A 17395-nucleotide genomic window follows, 5' to 3' on the forward strand; every position below is an offset into this window, starting at 1 on the left:
ATTGCAGGGGCTGCCAGGGGGGGCTTGGAAAAGGGTATCCCTTCCGGTGGGGCTAGAAGGGGACCTGCCTGGTGGCCAGAACCTGGGGCCAAGTTAGGCAGGTCTTCCCGGAGTGGCTGGTGCCCAGGGTTGGGGTCCAGGTTGGGCCCGGATACTCACCTCTGGTCCAGAAGGGAAGTCTGTTTTTAATTTTTATTGAAAATTTTTTTGTACATCGGGTTTGATATTTTTTTTCCCTCCTTCCATCCCTCCTAGATGCTTCTTATCATCCTACACACTCAACTTCATGTTCTTACTCTCTTAAAAGAATAAAGCCAAAAACTAAAAATAATTAAATAAAAATGCAATAAAACAAACAAAAAAGGCAAAGTGAAACAGAGCTAAGAAATAAGCCCAAAAATTTTCATCATTGGTACCAATTAGGGAAATGCAAAGCAAGACAACCTTATTAATGTCAAATTATTTGAGTTATAATGGCAAAGATCGACAAAAGAACGGAAAACAAATGGTGGGTATAGGTTAAAAATCACATTGCTGGTGATATTGCAGACTGGTACATCCAGTATACAAATCAGTGTGGAGAATTATCCAAACTCTAAAAATAAAATCTATCCTATGGTCAGCTCTACTACACCTTGTTATATGTCCCAAAGCCTAAACTTCCTACTCTCATATACTTGATCATCCATGCTCATTGCTGTTGTATACACAATAGCTAGGAAATAGAAACAACCTAACAGCCTGAATAAATAATGAAAATGTGGTACATATACACTATGTAATACTATTCAGCTATAAAGAAAAACAATACCATGGATCATGCACATAATGAGATAGAACTACAAAATATCATACTGAATGAAGTAGCCCAGACCAAGAAAGAAAAGTGTCATTGGAGTCTTCTAGCTTAAAGTCACTAGATTTGAATACATATCCTGGAATTCCTACAGAAAGAAGGAAAGCAAAAAGGGACCACTAGTGCTGTGGTGGTGGGACTACAGCTAGGGGAATAATAGTATACAAATGAACTGATGGGGAGATGAAAAAAGGGGAGCTCAAATTAAGGCTGGCAGAAGGATATAAATACAGGAGAAGGACGGAGAGGGATAAATAACAATAAGTATGTCTGAAAAAATAACAAATGATCATACTATTAACTATTTATGTAGAAGATATAATACACATAAGTTTGCATGGAAATACACATACCAGTAAATAAAATTTTCTTACCTGAGCTGACAGTGCTCTCTCCAAGAGCCAAAGACTATAGGGGAAAAAACCAACAGCAGGCATGAGAAGTCTTCTTCTATTTGGTTGGATAAAATTGTCCAAGAAGCTCCCCAAACATGTATTATATTCATTATGCCCTTGTTTGCCACCCATAGGTAGAAGACAAGTCCCTATTGCTGAAACAAGGATCAAGGACCCCTAAATGGAACTGACATAAATACCTCATCTGTGAGAATTAGTTTTAATGGTATCATACAGCGTCAAAAATAGGGAAGCAACCAACAGTCCAATTTAGCTACAAAGCCTATGAACCATAATGACCAGCATGGCACCATAACTCTTAGGATGCAGTACTTAATACCTGTTCAACTAGTGATAAATAATGTCTGGTATCATAAATCTAGCCAAATACCTAAGGCTACTGAGGTCATTCATCTAAGAGGAGAACTTAAAACACTACTTTACAAAAATCAGAATAACCTCTAGCTATATTTTAATATTGTTCACTATACCTACAGATAAGAGCATTCATGACTCCCCACAGGTGAAATATCTCTGCCACATATAGAGAGCATTACAGAATACCAAAGCCAATGATAGTGAAGAGTTTTGAAGCCCAGTCCCAATGGATACATCTATGAAACAATTTCCCACACCTAGGGTTCAGAGAACAATGTAATAAAGGGGCCAGAAAGATTTTAAGAGCTTTGTTTGTTGTGAGACTGTGAATCTTAGTAATGTCAGAACTTACACCCATAAATTACACAAACTTCATCACCAAAATGTGAGCTAAAGAAGGATGAAACAATACATATGCCAAATTGGTAGGGGAAAAGACCATGAGGTGTAAACTCAACAAAATGAACTACAAGGAGTAAGAAATTCTCAAAGTAGGAGATGTAGCCTTTCCCAGGGACAATCTCACCACCTGGTTGTTTGTAATAGCCAGAACCTGGAAACAACCTAGATGCCCTTCAACTGAAGAATGGATAAATAAATGTGGTACATATACATAATGGAGTACTACTCAGCAGAGAAAAACAATGACATCATGAGGTTTGCAAGCAAATGGATGGATCTATCAATGCCCAGGGGAGTATTTGCCCTGGCAGAGATGGGAATGGAGGGTGGGCTAGGGAGAAGGGGGGTGAGGGAGGGGGGAGGACAAGGGAATCTGTTACTGATATGTAAAATTAAATTAAATTATAAAACAAAAAAAGGAAAACAAACAAATAAAAAAAATAAATGAATAAAAAATATTGAGACCTAAAAACATATGTACAAGTAACATTATCCAAACTGAGCATGTTATATTTAGAAATATTTAGGTATACACGTCTATGTATATACTTGTAACAATAATAAAAAAAGATACCATGATTTGAAAGAGAACAAGAGAGGGTATATTGTAGTTTTTTGGGGGGCATCGAAAAGTAAGGAGAAACAATATAATTGTAATCTTAAAAATAGAAGAAAAAATACCTGTAAAACACAGAAAATACCAAAAAAAAATGTAACACAAATCTTAAAGGGTCTTATAATTAAAAAAAAAAAAAAAACAATCACACACACACACACACACACACACACACACACACACACACAAAAACAGCTATTGGGGTGAAATCTGAGAAATCAGAGGAATAGAATAAGCCAGCGACAAGTTCTTACTGTGAGGAAATCCTCAGCCCAAGAGAGATCTTCCTGCATACCCATGCCTGTATATCTTTCTGTGCCATGCCATCTTATTTCCTCTCTCTGCCCAGCTACATCAGTTCCTCTTTCTGCCCAGTTCTGTCACTTCCTGTCTGTCTGTACAGACCTCCAGAACTCTATGCTTAACTAGTGCTGGGATTAAAGGTATATGCCACCACACCTGGCTCTGTTCCCACTGTGGCCTTGAGCTCACAAAGATCAGGATGAATCTCTGTCTGCTGAATGCTAGGATTAAAGGTGTGTGCTACCACTGCCTGACTTCTATGTTTAACATGGTGGCTGGCTTTGTCCTTTGATCCCCAAGTAAGCTTTATTTGTTAGAGCACAGATAAAATACCACCACAAGAAAATCCACCAAGGCACTTGGGTTCTATTGTGTATTGGCAAATTACAAGGCAGGCATGGGTCCTACCTTAGAGTGTTGTTGAAATACCCAGTGACACTCCATTGAAAAAAACTGCTTCTTCTTTTCCAAGCTGGAATCAATTGCAAGTAGGTTTTTAGTTAGGAAGAGGGACTTGGTGTCCATTTTCCACTTTTAGCGCAGGGTTTCTAACTTCTTTGAACCCGTGTGTGTCACAGTCTCTGTGAGTTCCTATGTGTCTCAGTAAAGTTTAAGAGAAACTCACCCGGTTCTGATGTGTAAACAAGTAGGAATAAAATTATGTAAATGGCATCCATTTTTTTATTTCACAGCTAAAAACTGTAACTTCTTTTCTCCAAGCCTAGGACTACAGCTGTGCAACTGGAGTTAAGGAAAAAATTTTTAAAAAACTGCTTGAATGAGATATATTATGAAAAGTATAATGAGTATGTTTGGTTAGTGTGTTCAGTATTTTATTTCATAGTTTTATTTCAACCTTTGTATTCACAACTTCCAAAAGCAATTATTAATACACTGATATCCGATTTTCATCTCTTAAGCTAATTCATAGTTTCTAGGAACATATGAACTACTTAACCAAGAAGAACACCTAAGGGTAGGACAAGAACCTTAGAAAGATGTACCTGCTATAAGAGCAACATGAAAATCACAGGAATTGGTTGAGAGTATCCTAGCATATCCAAACTTCTGTTACACATTGGTTTTCATGAGATTCACACATATTGTTTTATATTGTGTTAATCAATGTTTAATTTTTCATACTTACACTTTCTAATAGAAATTAATTTAATCTCATACACATTTTTATTTCTTGGCTCTTGCATAAGGACTGACCATATAGTATTGGCACCTGAATACATTTTTTTTATCTTTTTTTTTTTTTACAACACCATTCAGTTCAACCTAATAGCCACAGATTCCCCTGTTCTCCCCTTCTGGCCCCCCTCTCCCTCCCCCCAGCCCACCCCCCATTCCCACCTCCTCCAAATCAAGGTCTCCCCCGAGGACCGGGATCGACATGGTAGACTCAGTCCAGGCAGGTCCATTCTCCCCCTCCCAGACCGAGCCAAGTGTCCCTGCATAAGTCCCAGGATTCAAACAGCCAACTCATGCAACTAGCCCAGGACCCGGCACCAACACACAGCTGCCTCCCAAACAGATCAAGCCAAATGACTGTCTCACCCATTCAGGGGGCCTGATCCAGTTGGGGGCCCCTCAGCCTTTGGTTCATAGATCCTGTGCTTCCATTCATTTGGTTATTTGTCCCTGTGCTTTATTCAACCTTGGCTTCAACAATTCTCGCTCATATAAACCCTCTTCTTTCTCACTAATTAGACTCCCAGTGCTCCACCAGGGGCCCAGCCGTGGATGTCTGCATCCAGATTCCTCAGTCCTTGGATGGTGTTTATGGCACAACTAACAGGGTGTCTGGCCATCCCATCACCAGAATAGGTCAGTTCCTGCCGTCTCTCAACCATTGCCAGCAGTCTTTTGTGGGGGTATCTTTGTGGATCTCCGTGGGCCTCCCTAGCTCTCTGCTTCCTCCCCTTCTCATGTGGTCTTCATTTACCATGGTCTCCTATTCCTTGTTCTCCTTCTCTTTTCTTGATCCAGCTGGGATCTCCACCATGATCAAGTAGGCTTCATCCCAGGGATGCATGAGTGGTTCAACATACAAAAGTCAGTCAATGTAATACATCATATAAACAAACTCAAAGAAAAAAAACCACATGATCATGTCACTAGATTCAGAAAAGGCATTTGACAAAATCCAACACCCCTTCATGATAAAAGTCTTGAAGTGATTAGGAATACAGGGAACTAACCTAAATATAATAAAGGCAATTTATAGCAAGCCAACAGCCAACATCATATTAAATGGAGAGAAATTCAAAGCATTTCCACTTAAATCAGGAATGAGGCAAGGCTGTCCACTCTCCCCAGACTTATTCAATATAGTACTTGAAGTTCTAGCCAGAGCAATAAGACAACATAAGGAAATTAAGGGGATATAACTTGGAAAGGAAGCAGTCAAGCTTTCCCTATTTGCAGATGACATGATAGTATACTTGAGGGACCCCAAAGATTCCACCCAGGAACTGATAAAGCTCATAAACACCTTCAGCAACATAGCAGGATACAAGATCAACTCAAAAAAATCAGTAGCCCTCCTATATACAATGGACAAAGAAGCTGAGAAGGAAATCGGAGATACATCACCCTTTAAAAGAGCCACAAATGACATAAAATACCTTGGGGTAACACTAACCAAGCAAGTGAAGGACCTTTATGACAAGAACTTTAAGTCCCTGAAAAAAGAAATTGAAGAAGATGTCAGAAAATGGAAAGATCTCCCATGCTCATGGATAGGCAGGGTTAACATAGTAAAAATGGCAATTTTACCAAAAGCAATCTACAGATTCACTGCAATCCCCATCAAAATACCAACACAATTCTTCACACACATGGAAAGAATAATACTCAACTTCATATGGAATAACAAAAAACCCAGGATAGCCAAAAGAATCCTGTACAATAAAACAACCTCTGGAGGCATCATGATCCCTGACTTCAAGCTCTACTATAGAGGTACAGTAATAAAACAGCTTGGTATTGGCATAAAAACTCACATGTGGAACAATGGAATCAAATTGAAGACCCTGAAATTAATCCACACACCTTTGAACATATAATTTTTGACAAAGAAGCCAAAAGTGTACAGTGGAAAAAAGAAAGCATCTTCAAAAAATGGTGCTGGCATAACTGGATATCAACGTGTAGAAGGCTGGAAATAGATCCATATCTGTCACCATGCACAAAACTTAAGTCCAAGTGGATCAAGGACCTCAACATAAATCCAGCTACTCTGAACCTGCTAGAAGAGAAAGTAGGAAGTAGTCTTGAACACATTGGCATAGGAGATCACTTCCTAAATATAACACCAGTAGCACAGACACTGAGAGAAACAATCAATCAATGGGACCTCTTGAAACTGAGAAGCTTTTATAGAGCAAAGGACACAGTCAGCAAGGCAAAGCAACAACCTACAGAATGGAAAAGTTCTTCACCCACCCCACATCTGACAGAGGACTGATATCCAAAATATATAAGGAACTCAAGAAATTAGACATCAAAATGCCCAACAGTCCAATTAAGAAATGGGCTTTAGAACTAAACAGAGAATTCTCAACAGAAGAAACCCAAATGGCTGAAAGACATTTAAGGAATTGCTCTACATCCCTAACATCCAGGAAATGCAAATCAAAATGACTCTGAGATACCACCTTATGCCTGTCAGAAACACCTAAGACACTTTATACTGGAGAGGATGTGGAACTAGGCGAACTCTCCTCCACTGCTGGGGGGAATTAAAGCTTGTACAACTACTTTGGAAATCAATATGGCGCTTTCTTAGAAAATTGGGAATCAATCTCCCCCAAGATCCAGCTATACCACTCCTGGGCATATACCCAAGAAATGCTCAATCATACCACAAGAGCACTTGCTCAGCTATGTTCATATCAGCATTATTTGTAATAGCCAAAACTTGGAAACAACCTAGATGCCCTTCAACTGAAGAATTGATAAATAAATTGTGGCACATATACACAATGGAATACTACTCAGTAGAGAAAAACAATGACATCATGAGTTTTGAAGGCAAATGGATGAACCTAGAAAAAAATCATCCTGAGTGAGGTAACCCTGACACAGAAAGACAAATATGATATATACTCACTCATAGGAGGATACTGGTGGAACGAGGATGACTGGACTGCTACTCACATCACCAGTGAGGCTACCTGGAAAACGAGACCCCAAAAAAGACACGGAGAAATGGATGAAATCTACATGTACAGCCTGGTCATGAGTGGGAACAATGAAGGGCAACGGTCGAGGGAAAGAGAGTAGGAGATCCTAGCTGGATCAAGAAAAGAGAGGGAGAACAAGGAATAGGAGACCATGGTAAATGAAGACCACATGAGAAGGGGAGGAAGCAGAGAGCTAGGGAGGCCCACGGAGATCCACAAAGATACCCCCACAAAAGACTGCTGGCAATGGTTGAGAGACGGCAGGAACTGACCTACTCTGGTGATGGGATGGCCAGACACCCTGTTAGTTGTGCCATAAACCCCATCCAAGGACTGAGGAATCTGGATGCAGACATCCACGGCTGGGCCCCTGGTGGAGCACTGGGAGTCTAATTAATGAGAAAGAAGAGGGTTTATATGAGCGAGAATTGTTGAAGCCAAGGTTGGATAAAGCACAGGGACAAATAACCAAATGAATGGAAGCACAGGATCTATGAACCAAAGGCTGAGGGGTCCCCAACTGGATCAGGCCCCCTGAATGGGTGAGACAGTCATTTGGCTTGATCTGTCTGGGAGGCAGCTGTGTGTTGGTGCCGGGTCCTGGGCTAGTTGCATGAGTTGGCTGTTTGAATCCTGGGACCTATGCAGGGACGCTTGGCTTGGTCTGGGAGGGGGGGACTGGACTTGGCTGGACTGAGTCTACCATATCGATCCTGGTCCTCGGGGGAGACCTTGATCTGGAGGAGGTGGGAATGGGGGGTGGGCTGGGGGGAGGGGGAGGGGGACGAGAGTGGGAGAACAGGGGAATCTGTGGCTATTATGTCGAACTAAATGATGTTGTAAAATAAATTTACTTAAAAAAAAAGAAAAACTTTTACATAATAGAATCTATCAGATTATACCGAATGTTGGTTTTATGCTAGCTACAAAAATCATTTTAATATTCAGTATCTAAATTCATTTCTGACATGTAGATGCCTGCTAAACACTCATGGACTGAGTGCCTGCGCTCTGTACATTGTATTTCATTATATAAACTTGAATGTATCTGTCTGCTGTTCAGAGAATATCCTGTGTCCCCAAGAGCTGAAAATACTCCTCATTTACTCCAGATAGCCAAACGGCCTTGCTTACTCTAGTTTTCTAAAATGAGCCTCTATTAAATTATTAACTTAAATGTTTTCATCTAGCTCTGCTTTCCACATTTTGTTTCTATGCTGGTTTAAAAAATAAAAAGTGACTTAAAAAGAAAAAAAAACATAAAACCCTTACTCAATGAACAAGTTTTTATAAATTAAAAAAAAATTTAAAACTGCTATCCTAAAGTGTAACAATTTGTTTATTTAACATGTTTATTTCACATTTCAGAGAGCAATCATCTTTATTTGTGTTAAATGAAATGTTAATGAATGGTGATAGAAACCATTATTCTAAGTGAAGTAACACAGACCCAGGAAGCTATGACGTTGATTTTTTTTTCTTTCATATATGAATGCTAACTTTGAATCTTTACACATGTGTGTTTTGTTTGGAATCCCCATAGATGTCATAAAGTTAGTAAGGAGCCATGGAAGAGGGGGCTGTTTCAAAGGAGCAGAAATAGAATACTTTTGCTGTTCTGTCTATTATCATCAATTCTGTTCTGTACAGTGAGTTTCCCTCTTAATAAATTCATTGCCCTTTAAAAAAAAAAGAGCCAAACCACAGAATGAACATTCTGCTCTCCTGAAATTTCATCTCACCAAATAAATTAAGCATTGCCTTTAAATTCAACTTCAGTCACGGTCTCAGAACAGAGGCAAAAATGAATCCAGACTTTTCAGCAAATACCATTCAAATGACCCCTGGTATATTTTCTAGTAGAATCATTCATTGATTCTGAAATCTGATGATGAAAGCTTTCACTGTCCATACTTTCTCAGTATTTTTATTTTCAAAGCTCTTGCCAGAGTGGCTCATGAATCACTGTCTCTGGCATGCTAAGGATTTTCTAGACTAATATACCACAAACAAGTTCAGAAAGCCTAAGATTATGATTATGTTCATTAGAACAATAACCTCATTCCTTATACTAAATTTTGTATCAGTTATGTTATTCATTGAAGCAACAGAGTTCCTGATATAGCAATCGAAAGAAAGAAAAGTATATTGGGTTATACACTTCCATTGGGCAATTAATTCATCATGGTTGGCGCTTATGATACCAGGAGGTTGAAGCAGTTGGTCACAGTGCAACCATAATTTCAAAGCAGAGCTGTAAGACAAATTGTTAAATGATCTAATTAATTAAAAAAACCTGAAGCCAGATATTGGGGTAGAAACTGAGAGGTCAGGGAAGCAGAAAGAAGCCAGCCATGTTCTTAGCACTAGGAAAGCCTCAGGCAAAAAGAGACCTACTTCCTGTATACCCATGTCTGTATGCCTTTCTGTCCCTGCCTTCTTACTTCCTCTCTCTGCCCAGCTACATCACTTCCTCTTTCTACCCAGAGAAAGAGGGCTCTATCACTTCCTGTCTGTCTGTTCAGACCTCCATACCTCCATGGTTAGTGCTAGGATTAAAGGTATGTGCCACCATGCCTGGCTCTGTTCCCAGGATAGCCATGAACTTACAGAGATCCAGTTGGGGTGCACAAATAAAATATCACCACACAGACCAAGGAATATCTTTTCTTTGCTAGCTTCCTTTTTTTTGGAGCATTCATTACACAAGCTAAGAGAAGAGCTTCCATTTGTCAGGTGGATCTTCCCACATTGATAAATTATTCAAGAGGAATCCTCAATGGTGTTTCTAGAGGCTAGCCTAATCAAGAAAATCTCTCACACATGTGCCTGCAAGCTTGTCTCCTAAGTGACTGAAGATTATGTGAAGATGAGTATCAAAACTATCTGACACTGTATCCATTTTATTTTCTTTGCCTTGTCTTATTGCATTAGCTAAGATGTGAAGCACTGTATTGAACAGTACTGAGAGTGGACACCTATGAGTTGTTCCTGATTTTAGTTGACTGATTTAAATTTTCTGCTCTTTCAGAAAAATTCATCTTGAGAATGCATAAATTTTCTGTTATTTTTGAGAACTGCCTCTTTCTTTAGACCAGGCTTGCCTTGAACTTGCAGCAATGTTCACAAAAAAGCCGATCAGGTAGTGGATTTAACGTATGAGATTCTAATTCTAGTTTTTATCAGAGTTTAAAAATTCTAACAATGAACATAGCTGAGCAATTGCTCTTGTGGTATGATTGAGCAATTCCCCAACTGGATCAGACCCTCTGAATACATCTATGAAGTATATGAGGGCCACCTGGCCAAATATCCTAATTGTCATGCTGGAAACCCCACCCAATGACTGAGGGAACAGGATGCAGAGATCCATTGCCAGGCCCCGGGTGGAGCTCCAGGAGTCCAATTGGCGAGAAAGAGGAGGGTTTGTATGAATAAGAATTGTTGAGACCAAGGTTGGAAAAAGCACAGGAAAAATATTCAAATGAAAGGAGACACATGAACTATGAACCAATAGCTGAGGAGCCCCCAACTGGATCAGGCCCTCTGGATAAACAAGACAGTTGATTAGCTTGATCTGCTTGGGAGGCATCCAGACAGTAGGACCAGTTCCTGTCCTCAGTGCATGAACTGGCAATTTGGAACCTTGGACTTATACAGGGACACTTGGCTCAGCATGGGAGGAGGGGACTGGACCTGCCTGGACTGAATCTACCAGGTTGAACTCAATCCTCGGGGGAGTCTTTGCCCTGGAGGAGATGGGAATGGGGAGTGTGCTGGGGGGAAGGCGGCGGGGGGGGGGGGGGGGGGGGAGAGAAAAAGGGAATCCGTGGCTGATATGTAAAATTAAATTTAATAAATAAATTTTAAAAATGAAAAAAATTCTAAAAATGTAGACTCTAGACATCAGAGGATATTCATTCCTTTCATAACACCTGTAGGATAATTTGAAAGCATGTTTAATATAAGAGGACTGAGCATTGAGTCCATTCTTGATTAAGAAAAAAAACCTAAATGTTGCACATTAGACCTATTCAGAAAGGGAAAATACCAAATAGTTTGGTACAGTATATTCTTAAACATTGGTTCATATCCATTCTGTATTAATTCAAATACTACAGGACATGAAAATTTTAAACAATTCTTGAAATTTTAGGATAATGTTACCCAGAAGAAGCACTATTTAAGTATACACAAATTCAAGATACAAAAGATGTATTTTTTCTATGTAAATTTCACATTTGTGTTCTAACACAGAAGAATAATTTTACATGAATTATAACCTGTATCTGCTGACATTTGTTAATTAATGTGAATCATCAGGCGCTAACAATTTTTGTATACCTGACTCACTATGCCCAGGCATGCATGGGAAATTGGATTCTGTAGGCTTAGGCCTACCTGGAAGTGCTAGGGAGTTAGATGACTTAGGAATAGGGTGCTTATGGGAGTTCTGAAAGGAGCTTATAAATATTGAATCACTATGAGGACATCCAGGGAAAGCCACGAAGCCTATGGGATGAGGAAGAGCTATGCTTTCTCAGTGCTTCACAGAATAAAGGGTACAGAACATAAATGGAGACAGCAGTGCCAAGGGAAAAAGTTCCTAGAGAATCGGGTTTATAGGGTGGAAAGAATGGGCCTAGCTGATGGTGTCGGATAAAGTGTCATAAGTAATCTAAAGCACCGACTCTTGTAGATGATTTTCTAAACAGTCTTACTAAATAAAAAACACAGAGCCACATACAGAGGTAATAGCCAAAGAGATCAGAGCAACTAGGGAAGAGCCAGACTACCTGCAGTCTTCCCCAGAGAGAGCTTCTTCCTGTCTGACTTGTGTTTTCTTTGCCTTTTTGTTCTGCCTTCTCATTGGCTCTAAGCCCAGCCACATGACTTCCTCATCACTGCCTGTCTATACAGACTTCCAGGTCTCTATGTTTGGTACTGGGATTAAAAGCTCATGTCACCACTCTTGGCTGTGTCCTTGACCACACATAGACTCTGTCTGCCATGTGATCAGACTAAGGGTGTGTGCTACTACCGCCCAGAATTCTGCTTATGGCTTGCTAAATGACTTCACTATGTGACCTCTGATCCCCAGGCAAACTTTATTTATTAACATACAAAAAAAATCACATTTCAGCACAATTAAAATATCACCACAGACTCTTAAGTTAGTGTTGCCATTAAAAGTGTTGTCCAAGATTTGCCTTAGTTGTACTGGAATCAGAAATTCCAAGATGGAAAGGCACATCAAGATCCCAACTCAGGTCCTCATGAACACACACCAACTTCTGGAACAAACTGAGCCATATTCCTATCCCTATAAATTAAATGACTTAATGTTTACCAGGAAAATTATACAATCTCCTCCACATTTTCCCAATGGCATTCTTCATTTCTTTATTCCTGAAAGTGTAAACTATGGGATTCACCAATGGTGTCAAGACATGAGAAAATATAAAAACATTTTTCTCCAATGATAATGGAGAAGCATTTTGTGCATATATTAATATGCATGGGACAAAGAACAAAAGCACAACAGTAATGTGGGATCCACAGGTGGAGAGAGCTTTACGTCGCCCTTCAGAGCTGTGAGATCTCAGAGAGAACAAGATGACACTATAAGAAACAAACAATAATGAAAAAATAATAATGCAGAAAGCCCCACTGTTGGCAAACACTAAAATGACAAAAATATGTGTGTCAGTGCAGGCAAGCTTTAGTAACGGGAACAAGTCACATATGAAATGATCAATAAAATTGGGTCCACAGAAGGGCAGCTGCAATGTGAAGATAATTTGTATGATAGAATGCAAGAAACCTCCTGCCCAAGCTACTCCCACCAGAATGCCACACACCCTCCTGTTCATGATGGAAGAATAGTGAAGGGGCTTACAAATGGCCACATAGCGGTCATAGGCCATGGATGCCAGGACAATCACTTCTGCCCCAGCAAAGAAGTGGACACCAAACAGCTGTATCATGCAACATTCAAAGGAGATGCTCTTCCTCTCAAAGAAGAAGTCTATAACCATCTTGGGGGTTGTTACAGAAGAAATGCATGCATCCAAGAAAGATAGAAAAGACAAAAAGTAGTACATGGGGATACCAAAGAGTGTGGGACTGCAAACAATTGTTACCATAATTATCATGTTGCCCCCAAGAGTAAAAAGGTAGACCAACAAAAAGAAAACAAACAATATTTTCTCAACTTTTGGGTTCTGTGTAAGTCCCAGAAGTATGAACTCAGTGACAAAGCTTTGGTTTAGCATGATTCTTGAGAAAAAGGCTAAATAAATGACTTTACATAAACCTGCAAATATGAGAAAGAATTTCTTCATTTATTTTAATATTATCAACAGCAAATAAAATAATGCAAAAAATGCTTAGTACTCAACTTTCTTGTCAACAGTATGTGGCAGTAGATAGTATAACTATTTTTTGTGTAAATGTTAATAAAAATAATAAGATCAAATGAACAAAACTATCATTAACCTGGTGACTTTGGAACACAGGTCCCAGCACACATGACTACTTAATAGATTGAACAGGATGATGATTGAGATATTTTATCTCAGTGAGAACTTCGGAATAATGATTGTTCTTCTAAAGTCTACTTCTCTATATAATCATTGAAGTATCTAATATTTTCTTTATGCAGGAGGAATCTTGATAAGACAAGAGGGTAGATGATGAAGGAATAGAAGCCAATGGATCAATGACCTATAAATGAAAATTGGTGAAAATCACATTGGTGAAAAACAGAAACTTCATGTTGAATATAATGTCTGGTCTTGAGACTTAATTACTTACTAATTATTTTTACAATAAAAATTTGATAGAGTAAGACATATGGCTTGAAATTCATATGATTTTTCTATAAAACATGTTGACTAAAACACTTACCTTCATATCACCAAAGATCAAGAGGAGGATCAAATTGAAAATGTCTAAATAAGACTCACATTTATATGCTATTAATTCTTCCACTTGAAAACTCTTTCAATAGAAAACTCTTTAATAAAACATATATGTAAATATTCTATGTCTTGAATTCATTTTTCCTAGGTAGATGCAGCTTTAAAATGTTATCGATTTCTCTTTTCTATATGTACAACATAAATATATTCATAAAATGTTTTTCTGTGATTTTAAAAATACATATATTTATATATGTGTATATATATTTGTGTAACTTCATATATGTACATATATGTCCATATAGCAAAAAGTGAGTAACAACATAGTGTGTCTATATGGAAAAGCAAAATGATGATTGATATTAATGACTATCATGTAGAAGTAACAAACACAGTTTACATGTAAGTAAATCTATCCTCTGAAGTTGATTACAGTTGACAATGCATTGTTCCTGAGGAGGGAAAATCACTCTATTGAGGATATGGCCACTAGTAGGTTTCCAATGTTCCACTGAAAGGCACCATACCCATAGGAGCAGCATTAATGGATTTAGTGAGTTCAGCTACAATGACAAAAGTAAGTAGAGAGGAGGTCTTTGCTGTTGATATATTGATACATTTCATTGTATACAGTAAGAAAATCTCATCTATAAAGCAAATATTAATGAATATCAACCAGGCAAAATAAAATATTATATAGATAGAAAAATTGCTCACTTTCTGTTGTCAAATAGTATGAACACAGCTTTATGTCTAAGAGTCACGTACCATGAGATGAACTGTCAGACATCAAGGTTTCAGGTCCACAGAAGACAAACACATGGCTCTTTATCATAAAGGGGGTGTTGAGAAAGCTTGATGTAGCTCAAGTTGGCTTCAAAGTAACCATTTACACTAGGATGACCTTAATCTCCTGATCATCATTCCTCCACTTCCAAGTGCTAGGATTACAAGATGTTCCACCACAACCTGCCACATCAATAGTTTTATCAAGCTATTATGCACACTGTAAGTCAACAAGAGCATGTGAGTATTAATGACAGCATTATTTCTAACAATGGCCACATGCATATGTTGATGTGAAAACTAAAGCACTCAACAAATAAAGGAATGTCACTGTGCATGTGCATGTGTGTCTAGTGAGAAAAACACATAAAATTGAGGAGTAGGGAGTTGGGAAGGTATTGGGAGAAGTTTGGGTAGAAGGAAACATGCAATATATTTATGAAAAAATGTTATGAAAAAAGTCTCACTTTAAAAGTTATACCAATTAGAAGAAATTTATTCAGGCAGTGCTTTTGTTGAACATATAAGAAATAACTTCAAATTATAACCATGTTTATATTCTTTATGCTAGTATATCCACTCTTAAACTTTATGCTAAGAATTAAGTTAGAATATTTTACTTTAGGATATGACACAATGTCAAAATATTTTCTATTAGTTTATAAAGTAACATTTAGTGTTTATAAATTTTCCTTCCTTGTTATTAAAATTAATTCAGATATCTAAAATAAAGAAACATTGAACACAGAAATACCTAAAATATCCATAATAAGAATGATATATAAATATGACTTGCAAAATCACACAGTACATAAATGAAACACTAATACTATGAAGATCTCAAATACAGAGCATTTTCATAGTACATTAGTTTAAAGAAAATTAAGTCTCCATTTATTGATTTTATAGGATACAAGTGTAGATATTTTAATATAAATTTTGTTAGTTTTCAAAATATTTTATAATATACATCAATATTTAAACTACAAAATCAATTTTCATTTAAAGTTCTGAAAAGAATGATGTACTGTCAGATCATTTTTTACACTATCAAAAATGGAACTTGTAGTAAAAGAGCACAGCATCATATATAATAACATGTTTACACTATTATACTCTTTCCATAAATGGTCAAACTGCTGAGTCAATGCCCTCTCACCTCTAAATACTCTTAGATTTCAAGTCTACACTTTCATTTAAGGGTTTACATAATTGGTTTAATGGTTTACATAAATGGCTGATCCCCAACATTCATGAATTTGAATATTAAAGAGTGGTCTCCAGTCTTGTTCAGGGACCTCTCACTGTAAAAATTGGTAACCGAATCATTTCTTTGAATGGTGATCATGGGGTATGTTCCTCCCTATGCCAACTCGCTATATTGACTACTATTTCCTTCACACTGACTGTAGCAAAAAAAGCTAATTGTAGCATCAATCTATCTGCAGACACCAGAACATTTTTGTTAATGCAAAATATGTATATACTTAAAACTTACAGAGGAAATAAACAGAAAGTTTGCCACTCTATGTAGCTTATTTGAAATATATTTCAAACAAGTAAAATATTATCAATAAAAATAAGTTGAAGTTGAAATGTTATTTTAAATTACAATTTATGTTAAATTCCATAAGTCAATCTTATTTTAATATAAAATTATCTACAAATAAAAATTGATTTTGTGTGTGTAGCTAAGCAAATGTCTATGGCTGTCAGGACAAAGAGTATGTTTCAGATTCCTGATCCTTTTTCTCTGCCCTCAGTGCTGCTCTGCTGATTTTCTTAAATGGCTCAACTCACTGGTGATACAATTTCTGTAATCTGAGGGAATTCTATTTCTTCCCATTTCCTTCCTAATGGATTTTTGAAACTTCTCCTTTGATAGCTAGGTGATTCATCACATTTTAAGGGACAGCCAAGGCAGTGACTACTGCCATTCAAGCAGTTCAGTGCATCAACCACATAATTTCCTAAACAGACCAGAGGTAGAATCTTAATACTGAGAGACACTTAAGAGGACGAGATAAACTTAAATAAGACAACTTCAGTTCATGAGGTTAATTATTCTGACCATAATATCCTTTCCTTTGCCCCATCTTAGTGTGTAGTTTTGCAATTAGAACATTTTATATTGATTTTCAATGTTGTATAGAGTTTAGCAGCAGTTGGTCTGTCATGACCCTTTATCAGCATTTTTCACAAACAGCAAGGCATTTTAATTTTTCACAAATACCTTTAATTCAAGCATTAGAATGGAAACTAGACTAGTGTGTAACTGAATGTGTATTTAGAAAATTGGCCATCCATGGCCAAACAAAGTGCTAGAGAGGCCCACAGAAATCCACAAAGATACCCCCACAATAGACTGCTGGCAATGGTCAAGAAACTGCCAGAACTGACCTACTCTGGTGATGGGATGGACAAACACTCTAATTGTTGTGCCAGAAACCCCATAGAAGGACTGAGGAATCTAGATGCAGAGATCCACCACTAGGCCATGGGTGTAGCTTCTGGAATCCAATTGGCGAGAAAGAGGAGGGTTT

The 17395-nt window shown here is 37.9% G+C and overlaps 1 protein-coding gene across 1 annotated transcript; it reads right to left on the reverse strand.

The window, feature by feature from the left end:
• Positions 1–12482: 12482 nt before the first annotated feature.
• LOC102927606 (olfactory receptor 4C15-like) lies at positions 12483–13418 on the reverse strand. The gene has a single exon (XM_076568696.1). The coding sequence runs from the start codon at positions 13416–13418 to the stop codon at positions 12483–12485; it is 936 nt and encodes a 311-aa protein (XP_076424811.1).
• Positions 13419–17395: the final 3977 nt, after the last annotated feature.

Source organism: Peromyscus maniculatus, chromosome 4 (genome assembly GCF_049852395.1).
Source record: "Peromyscus maniculatus bairdii isolate BWxNUB_F1_BW_parent chromosome 4, HU_Pman_BW_mat_3.1, whole genome shotgun sequence".
NCBI classification, from domain to species: domain Eukaryota; kingdom Metazoa; phylum Chordata; class Mammalia; order Rodentia; family Cricetidae; genus Peromyscus; species Peromyscus maniculatus.

Bases quoted from the DNA above. Each gene is read 5' to 3' on its own strand.
- LOC102927606 (XM_076568696.1), bottom strand. From the start codon at position 13,418: ATGCTAAACCAAAGCTTTGTCACTGAGTTCATACTTCTGGGACTTACA.